The sequence below is a fragment of the Lithobates pipiens genome, unplaced genomic scaffold, assembly GCF_037356315.1.
Source record: "Lithobates pipiens isolate NorthernLeopardFrog02 unplaced genomic scaffold, aLitPip1_a1.2 Scaffold_8, whole genome shotgun sequence".
Taxonomy (NCBI): domain Eukaryota; kingdom Metazoa; phylum Chordata; class Amphibia; order Anura; family Ranidae; genus Lithobates; species Lithobates pipiens.
The window spans coordinates 11,879,460-11,894,748 of NW_027507903.1; the positions used below are offsets into that span (position 1 = coordinate 11,879,460).

Consider the following 15,289-nt stretch of genomic DNA (forward strand, 5'->3'; position numbering starts at 1 on the left):
CGTTTTTGTATTTCATTTGTAATAATGCTAGGATCAATTAAAAAAAATTATAATAATTTACCGAAACTTTGCTTTAAGCATACATTTTTTTTTTTAATGGGATCAAAAATTTTAAAAAGCGCTGGTGAGCCGCATTTTTGAGCTGCGTTTTTGAGCGTTTTTATGCTTTTTTTAGATGGTGAGCTTTTTTTACAGCTGAAAAACCCCACTAGTTTTGGGTTTTTTTTACAGCCAAAAAACGCCCCAGCCAAAAACAGTTGATGGCAGCCTATGTGTGCATGAACACATGGGATAACATGCTGGAGAGCTTATTGGCTTTAGAAAAAAAAAAACATCTAAACATCTGAAGCCAAAAACAGACGGCTGTAAAAATGTCCAAAAACCTGCAGTGTGTATGAGGTCTCAAGGTGCCAAAAATAAGTACAAAACTATATTTAAAAAATAACCCAAATATACTTTATTGTGTATACAAAGAAGATATATACAGTGGTGTGAAAAAAGTGTTTGCCCCCTTCCTCATTTCCTGTTCCTTTGCATGTTTGTCACACTTAAGTGTTTCGGAACATCAAACCAATTTAAACAATAGTCAAGGACAACACAAGTAAACACAAAATGCAATTTGTAAATGAAGGTGTTTATTATTAAAGGTGAAAAAAAATCCAAACCATCATGGCCCTGTGTGAAAAAGTGATTGCCCCCCTTGTTAAAACATACTATAACTGTGGTTGTCCACACCTGAGTTCAATTTCTCTAGCCACACCCAGGCCTGATTATTGCCACACCTGTTCACAATCAAGGCATCACTTAAATAGGAGCTGCTTGACACAGTAAGGTCCACCAGAAGATCCTTAAGGCTGGGTTCACACCGCTGCGGGGGGAGAACCGGATGTGATTCGCACAGCAAATCACATCCGATCTCCGTAGCGCTGCGAGTTCAGCCATACAGATAGTATGGCTGAACTCGCAGCGGTCCCGCAGCAAACTCGCACGGGACCCTTTTTTGGGTCCGCAACGGAATCGGATCGCATGGGGGTTCACACCATGCGATCCGATTCCTGTGCGAGTCGGCAGATCGCACTGCGATATGCCGACGGATCTGGGGGTGTCATTAACATAACATTGACTCCCCCAGCCGTCCGCATAGGGCAGTGTGAACTGCCGGCGGGAGGTATGCGATGCGGGAAAACGCCGCGGATTCGCGGCGTTCCCGCATCGCAGCAATGTGAACCTAGCCTAAAAGCTACACATCATGCCGAGACCCAAAGAAATTCAGGAACAATTGAGAAAGGAAGTAATTGAGATCTATCAGTCTGGAAAGGGTTATAAAGCCATTTCCAAAGCTTTGGGAATCCAGCGAACCACAGTGAGAGCCATTATCCACAAATGGCGAAGACATGGAACAGTGGTGAACCTTCCCAGGAGTGGCCGGCCGCCCAAAATTACCCCAAGAGCGCAGCGACGACTCATCCAAGAGGTCACAAAAGACCCCACAACAACGTCCAAGGAACTGCAGGCGTCACTTGCCTCAGTTAAGGTCAGCGTTCATGCCTCCACCATCAGGAAAAGACTGGGCAAAAATGGCCTGCATGGCAGAGTTCCAAGGAGAAAACCACTGCTGAGCAAAAAGAACATCAAAGCTCGTCTCAATTTCTCCACAACACATCTTGATGATCCCCAAGACTTTTGGGACAACATTCTGTGGACCGATGAGACAAAAGTGGAACTCTTTGGAAGGTGTGTGTCCAAGTATATCTGGCGTAGAAGGAACACTGCATTTCATAAAAAGAACATTATACCAACAGTAAAATATGGTGGTGGTAGTGCGATGGTCTGGGGCTGTTTTGCTGCTTCAGGACCTGGAAGACTTGCCGTGATAAAAGGAACTATGAATTCTGCTGTCTACCAAGAGATCCTGAAGGAGAATGTCCGACCATCTGTTCGTGTACTCAAGCTGAAACGAACTTGGGTTCTGCAGCAGGACAATGATCCTAAACACACCAGCAAGTCCACCACCGAATGGCTGAAGAAAAACAAAATGAAGACTTTGGAGTGGCCTAGCCAAAGTCCTGACCTGAATCCTATTGAGATGTTGTGGTATGACCTTAAAAAGGCCGTTCATGCTCGAAAACCCTCTAATGTAACTGAATTAGGACAATTCTGCAAAGATGAGTGGGCCAAAATTCCTCCAGGACGCTGTAAAAGCCTCATTGCACGTTATCGCAAACGCTTGGTTGCAGTTGTTGCTGCTAAGGGTGGCCCAACCAGTTATTAGGTTTAGGGGGCAATCACTTTTTCCCACAGGGCCATGATGGTTTGGATTTTTTTTCACCTTTAATAATAAACACCTTCATTTACAAATTGCATTTTGTGTTTACTTGTGTTGTCCTTGACTATTGTTTAAATTGGTTTGATGTTCCGAAACACTTAAGTGTGACAAACATGCAAAGGAACAGGAAATGAGGAAGGGGGCAAACACTTTTTCACACCACTGTATATATAGATACATTATATATATATATATATATATATATATGTATATATATATAGATACATCATTATTATATATATATATATATATATATATATATATATATATATATATATATATATATATATATATATATATATTTAAAATAATTCCAAATGTAAATAGTCAGGGAATAACTCCCACTGAGCCACTTAACAGGCACTTCTCAAGATTAATGCTCTTGCATATCAAACCCACACAAATACATTTTTTGTCATATATTATTTGTTGTCAAAATCCACTTCATGCATCTATGTACAGTGGGGAAGATAATTATTTGATCCCCTGCAGATTTCGTAAGTTTGCCCACTTACAAAGAAATGAAGGGTCTATCATTTTTATCATAGGTATATTTTAAATGATAGAGACAGAATATAAACCCAAAATCCAGAAAAAAACACACAATACAAATGTTATAAACTGAATTGCATTTCAGTGAGTGAAATAAGTATTTGATCCCCAAGCAAAACATGACTTAGTACTTGGTAGAGAAACCCTTGTTGGCAAGCACAGAGGTCAGACGTTTCTTGTAGGTGGTGACCAGGTTTGCACACATCTCAGGAGGGATTTTGGTCCTCTCTTCTTTACAGATCTTCTCTAAATTCCTAAGGTTTCTTGGCTGTCCCCTGGCAACTTTCAGCTCCCTCCATAAATTTTCTGTATGATTAAGGTCTGGAGACCGACTAGGCCACTCCATGGCCTTAATGTGCTTCTTCTTGAGCCAATCCTTTATTGTCTTGACGATATTTTTTGTCATGCTGAAAGACCCATCCACCACCCATCTTCAGTGTTCTGGCTGAAGGAAGAAGGTTCTCATCCAAAATTTTACAATACGTGGCCTTGTTCATTGGTCCCTCAACGTGGCAAAGGTGGCCTGTACCTTTAGCAGAGAAACAGCCCCAAAGCATAATGTTTACACCTCTGCGCTTGACTGTAGGGATGGTGTTCTTAGGGTCATAGTCGGCATTTTTCTTCCTCCAAACACGTGAGTCGAGTTAATGCCAAAGAGCTAAATTTTGGTCTCATCTGACCACAAAACTTTCTCCCAAACCTTCTCTGAATCATTTAGTTGTTCATTGGCAAACTTCAGATGGGCCTGTACATGGGCCTTCTTGAGGAGGGGGACTCGCCGTGTTTGGAGAAAGAAAAATGCTGTCTATGACCCTAAGAACGCCATCCCTACAGTCAAGCATGGAGATGGAAACATTATGCTTTTGGGGCTATTTCTCTGCTAAAGGTACAGACCGACTTTGCTGCATTGAGGGGCCAATGGACAGGGCCAAGTATTGTAAGATCTTGGATAAGAACCTTCCCTCAGCCAGAACACTGAAGATGGGTCATGGATGGGTCTACCAGCATGAGAATGACCCAAAGCATACCGCCAAGGCAACAAAGGAGTGGCTCAAAAAGAAGCGCATTAAGGTCATGGAGCGGTCTAGCCAGTCTCCGGACCTTAATCCTATAGAAAATGTATGGAAGGAGCTGAAACTTTGAGTTGCCAAGTGACAGCCAAGAAACCTTAAGGATTTAGAGACGATCTGTAAAGAAGAGAGGACCAAAATCCCTCCTGAGATGTGTGCAAACCTGATCACCAACTACAAGAAACTTCTGACCTCTGTGCTTGCCAACAAGGGTTTCTCCACCAAGTACTAAGTCATGTTTTGCTTTGAGATCAAATACTTATTTTACTCACCGAACTGCAACTAAAATTTATAACATTTGTATCATGTTTTTTTTCTGGATTTTTGGTTGATATTCTGTCTCTATCATTTAAAATACACCTATGATAAAAATGATAGACCCTTCATTTCTTTATAAGTGGGCAAACTTCAAAAATCTGCAGGGGATCAAATAATGATTCCCCCCACCGTATGAGAAGTGACTGCAATCTCAATGCACATACAGTATTCGCCAGCACACCATGTATCATCAGATATCATCCAAAACTTTTATTGCGTAAACATCACATCACAAAGGACCAAGTGGAAAGCTTCATCAGGCAAGGGGTCCTGCGTGGCTTCGGAAACATTGCACTTGATCCTTTGTGATGTGAGGACATCTGATGATCCACGGTGAGCTGGCGAATATGTACGTTGTTTCATAACAAGCCCAGTTTCCAGCTGGCAGTTGCTACAGCACCCGCTACTGAGGAGCCTACGTCCAGGAAACACGTACAATGAAGATATGGACAATACCTTGTATTCTCAACGCGTTTCATCATTTGCTTCTTTAGGAGATCAAGGCAATCTAAAGCTGACCATACACGAGTCATTTTCTTTCATTCAACCCACTGGTTGAACAAAAGCAAATAACTTGATTCCCCCATCCACACACTCGAGATGGACAGGGGAACCCCCCCCCCACTGAGCCTTTGTATTTTGACAGCAGGGAGATTTCCCCGCCGTCAGAGTACACTCATCAGCACCGCCTGCTACAGTGCACCTTTCACTCTTTTAAATTTTACTTGCACTTACACGCCGTTCTTTTTTCTGTAACCCTAAGTTTACATCTATGCGGCTGCAGTTGATGTGTTTTCTCTTTAGCAAACTGTGAATAGCTGGTTGTTAAGGACGGTAAGCCAGCCGCCGCATCCTTAACAACCAATGAGTCTTCAGATTTTAGTGGGCTTCCATACCAGGCCACCTGCTACTACATACCCCATACGCAATCACATGGGGGGGGAGGGATCTGGATTCTTAGAAAGGACCCCCCACCCGCAGACCCCCACAACCAGGGTTGCAGGGAAGAGGCCCTTGTCCCCATCAACATATCAACATAGGGACAAGGTAATTTGGGGGCGGGGGGGCATCGGTTGTTAACCACTGGCCGCAAAATCGCGTACCTGTACGTAATTCTGCTTGGGGGATCTGTACTATTAGGGATGATTGGGGGTAATTGTGGTAAGAGGAGAACTTTGGTGAGGAGGGCAGTTTGCGATTTGGCATGTTGGCCCTAAGCTGTAGATAGCCTTGTCCCGGCACTGGATGTGGCCCCATGAATTCTGTAGTACATCATACTGTATCCTTGGTGTCAATGAACAGAATTCTAACATACTGCCTTGTATTTCTCCACATAGTACTGAATCCATCCTGTAACTGCGTCCTCGATGAGCAGAGGGCAAAATCCTCCGCCACCGGTATCATCATTGGAATTCACATTGGTGTCACCTGTATCATTTTTTGCGTCCTGTTTCTAATGTTTGGATACCGTGGAAGGTAAGACACACGAAGAAAATCACCATTTTTTTTTCTTATCATTATAGCGAGAGACAATGATAGATGGTAATAAAAAAAAAAAAAAAAGACAAATTTGGTTTCTTCCATTAAGGGACACAGGAAACATTTGGGTTATACTGCCACCTAGAGTAGGATTGGAAATTGCCAAACAAAACAACTGCAGACCAGCCCAGGATCACCTCTCCTACTACAAGCATGCCTGCGTTCTTTACTAGTGTCCTAGGGGTATGGCCATCTTTTCTACAACTCTACTGTACTTGGACCGGGGCTTTTTTTTTCGTCGGGAATGCAGTTCCGGCACCTCCAGCTCTGAATGTATGTAATGGCTAGAGGGGCTAGGGTGTGCTGGAGGGTAACCCCCAACTGATGCTGGCTGCTAGGGAATTAATTTTTTTGCATGTCTTTATGGACCTTGCTTTCTGCACTGGTGTGCAGTCATGTGGGAACGGGAAGGGGCCTCAAACTGTTCCCACAAAGTTGGGAGCAGGAAATTGTCCAAAATGTCTTAGCCCACGTACACACGGTCGGAGATTCTGCCAACCAAATCCGTCGGATTTTGCCCGTCGGATTTAGTCCGACGGATTGTGTCCGAAACTGTTGCATACACACAGTCGGGCCAAGTTGGCGAAAAATCCGATCTTTCAGAACGTGATGACGTAATTTCGTTACGATGGGACTACGTTCAGGCTAGTAGCCAATAGCTTTGATGTAGGAATTTGATCTGAGCATGCGTAGCACTTGGTCCGATCAAAATTCTCTACACATGATCGGAGTATGTCCGATCGGCCCAGTTGGTCGGGAAATATTTCCAACATGTTGGAAAATTGGGTCGGACGGAGATTCAGACGGAATCAGTCCGATGCATACCACACACAGTCGGATTATCTGACGACACGGTCCGATAAGACTCATTCCGACAGATTCTCCGACCGTGTGTACAAGGGCTTAGTGTGCTGACGCCTTAAGAGTTCCCTTCACTGGAACTAAGGGGCCAAGCCCAACCCCTGAAATACAACCCCCCACTATAATCCCCCCTCCACCAAATGATTTGGAGGGGAGGCCCAATACTTTTGGCAATATAGTGCGGATGAGCGAGTTTGCGGTGGAGGAACTTGACTGGCCTTCACAGAGTCCTGACCTCAACCCGACAAAACACCTTTGGGATGAATTAGAGCGGAGAATGTGAGCCAGGTCTTCTCGTCCAACATCACCTCACAAATGAACTTCTGGAAGAATGGTCAAACATTCCCATAGACACACTCCTAAACCTTGTGGACGGCCTTCCCAGAAGAGTTGAAGCTGTTATAGCTGCAAAGGGTGGGCCAACTCAATATTGAACCCTACGGGCTAAGACTGGGATGCCATTAAAGTTTGTGTGCGTGTAAAGGCAGGTGTCCCAATACTTTTGACAATATAGTGTATTTTACTGCTTTTCTTATTATCATTAACAAATTCAATACAAATGAATTAGCTTTACAAAATGATACTTGGTTTGATATTCCCTAACAGGGGCGATATTGGGAGGTGGGTAGGGGTGGAACCAAGGGACAGTGCTTGGAGATGGGTAGGTGGCAGGAACAAGGGGTGACTCAGAAGGGAGGAGTTAATGCACCTATACTCTGAGAAAAAAAGCCCTAAGACTAATTTTAGTACCTCACCCAGACCCCGCTTGACTGGACATGTGGAGCCAACCTGGAGGTGACCTTCAGCACTAGGATCCACATAGGGCGCTTTCCAGGATCTTTTCTGGTAAGTTAGCTGCAGAACGTTTTCCAGGTCCAAAGCCTATGGCACTGCCTTACCACTTCCCCTATCTATGAAGGCTCACTTTGTGAGTAGGCTGGTCAGGGTGAGCAATAGGAGCTACCTCAATTACTTCTGCTGATTTTGCTTTGGAAATGGTTAATGCTGTGGGACTGAGCGCTGATGTCACCCACTGGGTAGAGTATTGCTTGTACACACTCTACGCCTCCTTTCCCACCATGCAGTGTTGAAGAATCATCTACCCACTGCTATTCCTGCTTGGAAAGAGACACATGTAATGCCAATCTTTGATATGTTCCCCCCTACCTACCTATGGAGAGTTTGTTCACCTGCAGCCAGATCCCACGCCTGTGACCATGCTCTTGATACTGCTTTGCTGCAAAACTGAGGCATGTTGGTAGTGGGAGGTATTATTCTGGCATGGCCTACAGGTTTCTTATTTGCCAGGGCCCAATTCTTTTTGCAGTATAACCCAAAAGTTTAGGACTTCCTGTATTCCCTCAATGGACTCAAGAACAGGATAAGTACGGTGAATACAAAAATCATATTGGCAACAAATCTATAATGGGAAGACATACGGATCTGCAGCTTTGAGCAACTGCCCACTTTATGATGGAGGGTCTTTTAAGACAGTTTAAAACCTTGGTTATTTTTAACTTTTTTCTTAGGAACTTAAGATGCTTATAGATATTGAGTATCCACCTGATCAGGTCCCTAATTCCACCAACTGGTGTTGGTTGAACAAGTGATTGAATGGTGCCCCTATTAAGTTTCTTAGAACCCCGCCGCCGTCAGGGCTGGGCTCCTTCTACTTAACGAGCAGCTCTTTTCTTTCAATGCTCAGGATCTGCTCAGCTGTCGGTTAATTACCAGCCACTCATTGTTACCATAGTAACTCACCTGGTTAACATTAACCTGCCTCATTAGTCCAGCCTACAGCCAAACAGTTTTTGCTATTTAAGCAGCTTAGCTTATTTCCTCCTTGCCCTTGCGTGGTCTATGATCTCTAAGTGTGTTCCTTCCTGTGCTCCTGTGTATGACTTGGCCTGGCTGACTTGCCTTCCGATTCTTGTTCCTGATTTTTGCTCCTGACTACGCTGACTTCTGGTTTCTTGACCCCGGATCGTCTGATTACCCGCTCTGGCATCCAAACCCGGGCTTCTGTTTTTTGACTATGTTCTTAACTGTGATATTTTTGCCATTTCATTAAAGGTGTGATTTTAACTGCAGTTTCCGTCTCTGTCTGGTTTGTGGTTCTTGACACCCGCTCCAAATGCCCATCCAACCTGATCTGGTGGCCCACTACTCTCGGGTTCTGGCATCTGAAATGCTCATCCTCTCCTGCTCTACAGAATGGGAATTGGAGATGCTGCACTCCTAAACAGCCCATGTACCGAGTCAGTGAATGGAAAGTGACCTCAGCCTAGACTCCTCCCATTCCACTTCCCCTGAAGCTTTTAGAAAAGTTGTCCCATTGTTCTCCCCTGGATATTGTCTCCTCTGTTCTCCAGTGACAGACAATTATTAAACAGGGCACTTTGTAGACCGCTTTATCTGAGAATAGGGGTATTTTTGACCCTGAGGGTGGTCGGAACAGCCCACCAAGTCTATGGGCAGTTTATAATAGTATCTGTACTGAGGTTACTAAAAACACACAAAAGTTGCACATACCTTGGAGGCCAGTAATCTCAGAATATTCCTTCTGAAACTTTCAACTTTATCTCCTAATGTCCCTGCTTGGCCATATTGTCACATACCTGTATGAGGAGCTTGAGCTGATGCTGGTGGCCTCTTGCTCGATTCCCGTGTGAGCACCCGTGAAAGTTAAGACAGGAACTGCAAGGCCAGTGGAAGGGCGCAGGTGCCAGGAAGCTGGAACCACAGACTTGAACTTAGAACGCTGGTGTCAGGTAAGCATAAGCTCAGAGATGAGGGAACCTCAACTTCAAACAGACCAGTAGAGAGCAGAGCCAGGATCATAAGCCAAGTTCGGTAACAGCCTAGCAGGAAGGCGCTAAATCATTGAGATCAAGGTGAGAGACCAGCAGAGGCTGGCAACATGCAGACAACGAGGTATGGAATGGATAGGCAAAATCTCGGTTCGAGAGTCTAGGCTGAGGTCAGTAACGCAGGTAGACAGCAGACATAAACAGGTAGGGGTAATCCAGAGGCAGATCAGATGAAAGCCGGTCAGTGCTAAAGTCAAGCAGATTCAGGATCAAGGACAGCAGAGATACGAGCTGAAAGACCATCCAGCAATAATCCCATGCAGGGGCCAGGTTTTAAAAGACCATTAGGCACCAGTATCTTTGGTGGATGTGCCCATGCGTCCATTCTTGAGCGCTCATGGTCATGTGCATGAGCCCTTCTGCTTGCACGAGCTCTCTGAACATCAGACATGATGTTCCTGGCACATACGTCCAAAGCCTTGGTATTGACATTCCAGATTACAGGACCTCCATGGTCTCCTGAAGACATATTGAGGAATGCAGTTAAGGTCATTTTAGCTATTTTTCTTTTGGACAGGAGCACTTAAAGGTGCCTTTCTACCAGTTGTTAAAAGCAAAACCAAACTGGATCTGAGCACCACAAACCAAACCATTATTTAATTCATTTTTAATATTGAAAGCAAACCCCATCCATCCATGTCTCCCTGCTTTATTTTGTTGAGAAACCACTTTGAAACACCCCACCCCCCCCCCCCCCCCCAGCCTTTCTGGCTGTGGCCATCTCTAGTAGGATCATAACCCCCAACTTTTTGAGATGGGAATGAGTGTGGTATCATGTGTGGTATCACTGCGACCATTAGAGTGAGAGCAATAATTCTAGCCCTAGACCTTCCTTGTAACTCAAAACTGGTAACCTGTAGAAAATTTTAAATGTCGCCAATGGAGATTTTTAAGTCTCAAGTTTGTCGCCATTCTACGAGTGGGCACAATTTTGAAGCGTGACATGTTGGGTATCAATTTATTTGGCGTAACATTATCTTTCACAATATAAAAAAAAACAATTGGGCTAACTTTACTGTTTTCTTATTTTTTAATTAAAAAAAGTGTATTTTTCCACAAAAAATTGCGTTTGTAAGACCGCTGCGCAAATACGGTATAATGTTTGGGGGTTATACCGGTAAGTCATTTTAAAAATACCGATTTAAACTTGTAAACACAAAGTGCCAGAAAAAGCCTGGTCGGCACGTGGCCCGCCATAAAGGTCTCGAAAAATTTGAAAGTTTTCCTGCCTCTAAAGCCTACAATAGGCAAATCACGTACACTTCATTTACTGTTTTTTTATTTTATTTTTTATTGTGTTTATTTTAGTAAAAGGGCCATTTGCGTTGTGCCGGTGGATGGAATAATAATCCGGTGGTTGGTATAACACTAACCTGTAGGATATTGTGGGGAAATGAATCAAGAGCAGCAGCTGTATGCATTAGAAAACTTCATAAATGAACTGGTATTGGCTGTAGATGGTGGAGGATGTGCCAGCACTCTCGGGAGGACCAGTCCGGGTTCGGAGGGAAAATGGAAAGGGCACATATGCTCCACCATATGTTCTGATTATGATGGGATAGCAGAGAAAGTTAATGAAGGTCAGGAAAAGGTAGGGCTGTAAAGTAGTAAAGGGACTTTCTGAATTGTCCCCTAAATGTACAGTAGTCTTTTTTATGTGCTCTGAAATAAAATACCAAATTACACCCATAAATACTGCACATATGTGTCACATAAAAAATATTCTGAAGAATAGATGTGGGCTTAAATCCACTCCTAGCTATGTGCGATACTATTGTATTATATTATTATATTATATTATATATTTTTTTCTTTTATATTATTTTTTCTTTTATATTATTATTATTTTTTCATTATATATTGTTTATTTGTTATATATTGGGGTCGATTTACTAAAACAAGTTGAAGTTAGAAGCTGATTGGCTACCAAGCACCCCCATTATATAATATAAAATATTATAATATATAAAATATAATAATACATGTGTTTTATGATATTATTGAGTGTTCATTTTTCTATTGATACATTTATAGTGTATAATAGAATATTGATTGATATTTAGAGACTGTAAATGTAGCACCGGAGATGGTCAGAGACTGCGGACATTACACAAGAGATGGTCAGAGACTGCGGACATTACACAAGAGATGGTCAGAGACTGCGGACATTACACAAAAGATGGTCAGAGACTGCGGACATTACACAAGAGATGGTCAGAGACTGCGGACATTACACAAGAGATGGTCAGAGACTGCGGACATTAGACAAGAGATGGTCAGAGACTGCGGACATTAGACAAGAGATGGTCAGAGACTGCGGACATTAGACAAGAGATGGTCAGAGACTGCGGACATTACACAAGAGATGGTCAGAGACTGCGGACATTATACAAAAGATGGTCAGAGACTGCGGACATTACACAAGAGATGGTCAGAGACTGCGGACATTACACAAGAGATGGTCAGAGACTGCGGACATTACACAAGAGATGGTCAGAGACTGCGGACATTACACAAGAGATGGTCAGAGACTGCGGACATTACACAAGAGATGGTCAGAGACTGCGGACATTACACAAGAGATGGTCAGAGACTGCGGACATTACACAAGAGATGGTCAGAGACTGCGGACCTTACACAAGAGATGGTCAGAGACTGCGGACATTACACAAGAGATGGTCAGAGACTGCGGACATTACACAAGAGATGGTCAGAGACTGCGGACATTACACAAGAGATGGTCAGAGACTGCGGACATTACACAAGAGATGGTCAGAGACTGCGGACATTACACAAGAGATGGTCAGAGACTGCGGACCTTACACAAGAGATGGTCAGAGACTGCGGACATTACACAAGAGATGGTCAGAGACTGCGGACATTACACAAGAGATGGTCAGAGACTGCGGACATTACACAAGAGATGGTCAGAGACTGCGGACATTACACAAGAGATGGTCAGAGACTGCGGACATTACACAAAAGATGGTCAGAGACTGCGGACATTACACAAGAGATGGTCAGAGACTGCGGACATTACACAAGAGATGGTCAGAGACTGCGGACATTACACAAGAGATGGTCAGAGACTGCGGACATTACACAAAAGATGGTCAGAGACTGCGGACATTACACAAGAGATGGTCAGAGACTGCGGACATTACACAAGAGATGGTCAGAGACTGCGGACATTACACAAGAGATGGTCAGAGACTGCGGACATTACACAAGAGATGGTCAGAGACTGCGGACATTACACAAGAGATGGTCAGAGACTGCGGACATTACACAAGAGATGGTCAGAGACTGCGGACATTACACAAGAGATGGTCAGAGACTGCGGACATTACACAAGAGATGGTCAGAGACTGTGGTGTGGGGCCTTTATCTGCTACCTTAAAAGCAGAACTTCAGTAATTTTTTCATCTTTCTATCTATTAAATCTTCTGCCCCTGTTGTTTTAACTTTGGATAGTAAAACATTTTTTTCTGCCAGTAAAAACCTTAAACAGCCCACTTCCTGTTTCTTGTCTGGTCAATAGCCTAGGCTTATGACATCATGCACAGCTCTCTCTCTCTCACTCTCGTGAGAGTTTGCCAGGAAGGGAGGGGGGATGAGTCATAAGAGGGCCAATTAGAGCTGCCTCTGTGTGTCTGTGTAAATCCAGGAAGTGAGCAGGCAGCAGCTTCAGCTGCCCACAGTTAAAATGGCTGCAGCCAGACTCAGTGGATGGAGATTTCTGCAGTTCCTCTTTAAGTCGGGAGTTAGCCCTGTTCACACCGATGTAGCTTTGAAATCGCAATCTGCACTGCCGATTTCATTGCGGCTTGGGACTTTGTTTAACAGAAGTCTATGCAAGTCGCAATGTAATCGGTAAATAGTATTGCAGGAACCTTTTTCCTAATCGCTGCAATATTATTATTATTATTATACAGGATTTATGTATGAACGGTTTCCTGTATGGAAACTCTAAGGCAGTGATTCTCAACCAGGGTTCCTCCAAAGGTTGCTAGGGGTTCCTGACCATCACACTATTGTATCATGAGTTGTAGATTTCACATTTTTAGCAGGGGTTCCCTGAGATCGGAGAACTATTTCAAGGGTTCCTCTGTGTTGAAAAGGTTTAGAAAGCCTGCTCTAAGGGCTCAATTCCCTTATGGGTTTCACCTTCCCATGTAATAATGGCACAGAGCCACTTACAGGCGAAAAAGGCTAACGTCATCTGCCTACAGACATGCTACAGGAAATGGTCAGAGAGTGTGGACATAACACGAGAGATGGTCAGAGACTGCAGACATGATACAATAGATAGCCAGAGACTTCAGATATGATACAAGAGACGGCCAGAGACTGCAGATATGATACAAGAGACGGCCAGAGACTGCAGATATGATACAAGAGATGGTCAGAGACTGCAGACATGATACAAGAGATGATCAGAGACCACAAACTTGATACAAGAGATGATCAAAGACTGCAGACATGATACAAGAGATGATCAGAGACCACAAACTTGATACAAGAGAGGATCAGAGACAGCAGACATGATACAGGAAATGGTCAGAGACTGCAAACATAATATAGAAGATGGTCAGAGACTGCAGACATGATACAAGAGATGGTCAGAGACCGCAAACTTGATACAAGAGATGATCAGAGACTGCAGACATGATACAGGAAATGGTCAGAGACTGCAAACATAATATAGAAGATGATCAGAGACTGCAGACATGATACAAGCGATGGTCAGAGACTGTACACTTGATACAAGAGATGGTCAGAAACTGCAGATATGATAGAGGAGATGGTCAGAGACTGCAGACATGATACAAGAGATGATCAGAGACTGCAGACATGATACAATAGATGGCCAGAGACTTCAGATATGATACAAGAGACGGCCAGAGACTGCAGATATGATACAAGAGATGGCCAGAGACTTCAGATATGATACAAGAGATGGTCAGAGACTGCAGACATAATACAGAAAATGGTCAGAGACTGCAAACATAATATAGAAGATGGTCAGAGACTGCAGACATGATACAAGAGATGGTCAGGGACTGCAAACTTGATACAAGAGATGATCAGAGACTGCAGACATGATACAAGAGATGGTCAGAGACCGCAAACTTGATACGAGAGATGATCAGAGACTGCAGACATGATACAAGCGATGGTCAGAGACCGTAAACTTGATACAAGAGATGGTCAGAAACTGCAGATATGATAGAGGAGATGGTCAGAGACTGCAGACATGATACAAGAGATGATCAGAGACCACAAACTTGATACAAGAGATGATCAAAGACTGCAGACATGATACAAGAGATGATCAGAGACCACAAACTTGATACAAGAGATGATCAGAGACTGCAGACATGATACAGGAAATGGTCAGAGACTGCAAACATAATATAGAAGATGATCAGAGACTGCAGACATGATACAAGAGATGGTCAGAGACCGCAAACTTGATACAAGAGATGATCAGAGACTGCAGACATGATACAGGAAATGGTCAGAGACTGCAAACATAATATAGAAGATGATCAGAGACTGCAGACATGATACAAGCGATGGTCAGAGACTGTACACTTGATACAAGAGATGGTCAGAAACTGCAGATATGATAGAGGAGATGGTCAGAGACTGCAGACATGATACAAGAGAGGATCAGAGACCACAAACTTGATACAAGAGATGGTCAGAGACTGCGAACATGCTATAGCAGTTATTGGAGACTGGGTGGA

General features: G+C 43.6%; 1 protein-coding gene across 2 annotated transcripts in view; it reads left to right on the forward strand.

Annotated features, from left to right (window-relative positions):
- The window catches only part of LOC143963450 (immunoglobulin superfamily DCC subclass member 3-like), a 319,528-nt gene that overhangs the window by 270,605 nt on the left and 33,634 nt on the right, over positions 1 to 15,289 (forward strand). For both annotated transcript variants that reach the window (XR_013270965.1, XM_077473082.1), the window contains exon 12: positions 5,604 to 5,742. Coding sequence is in view for 1 of the 2 variants with exons in the window: in XM_077473082.1 (XP_077329208.1) it covers positions 5,604 to 5,742 (139 nt within the window). In the remaining variant the exon portion in view is untranslated. The remainder of the gene's footprint in view (positions 1 to 5,603; positions 5,743 to 15,289) is intronic.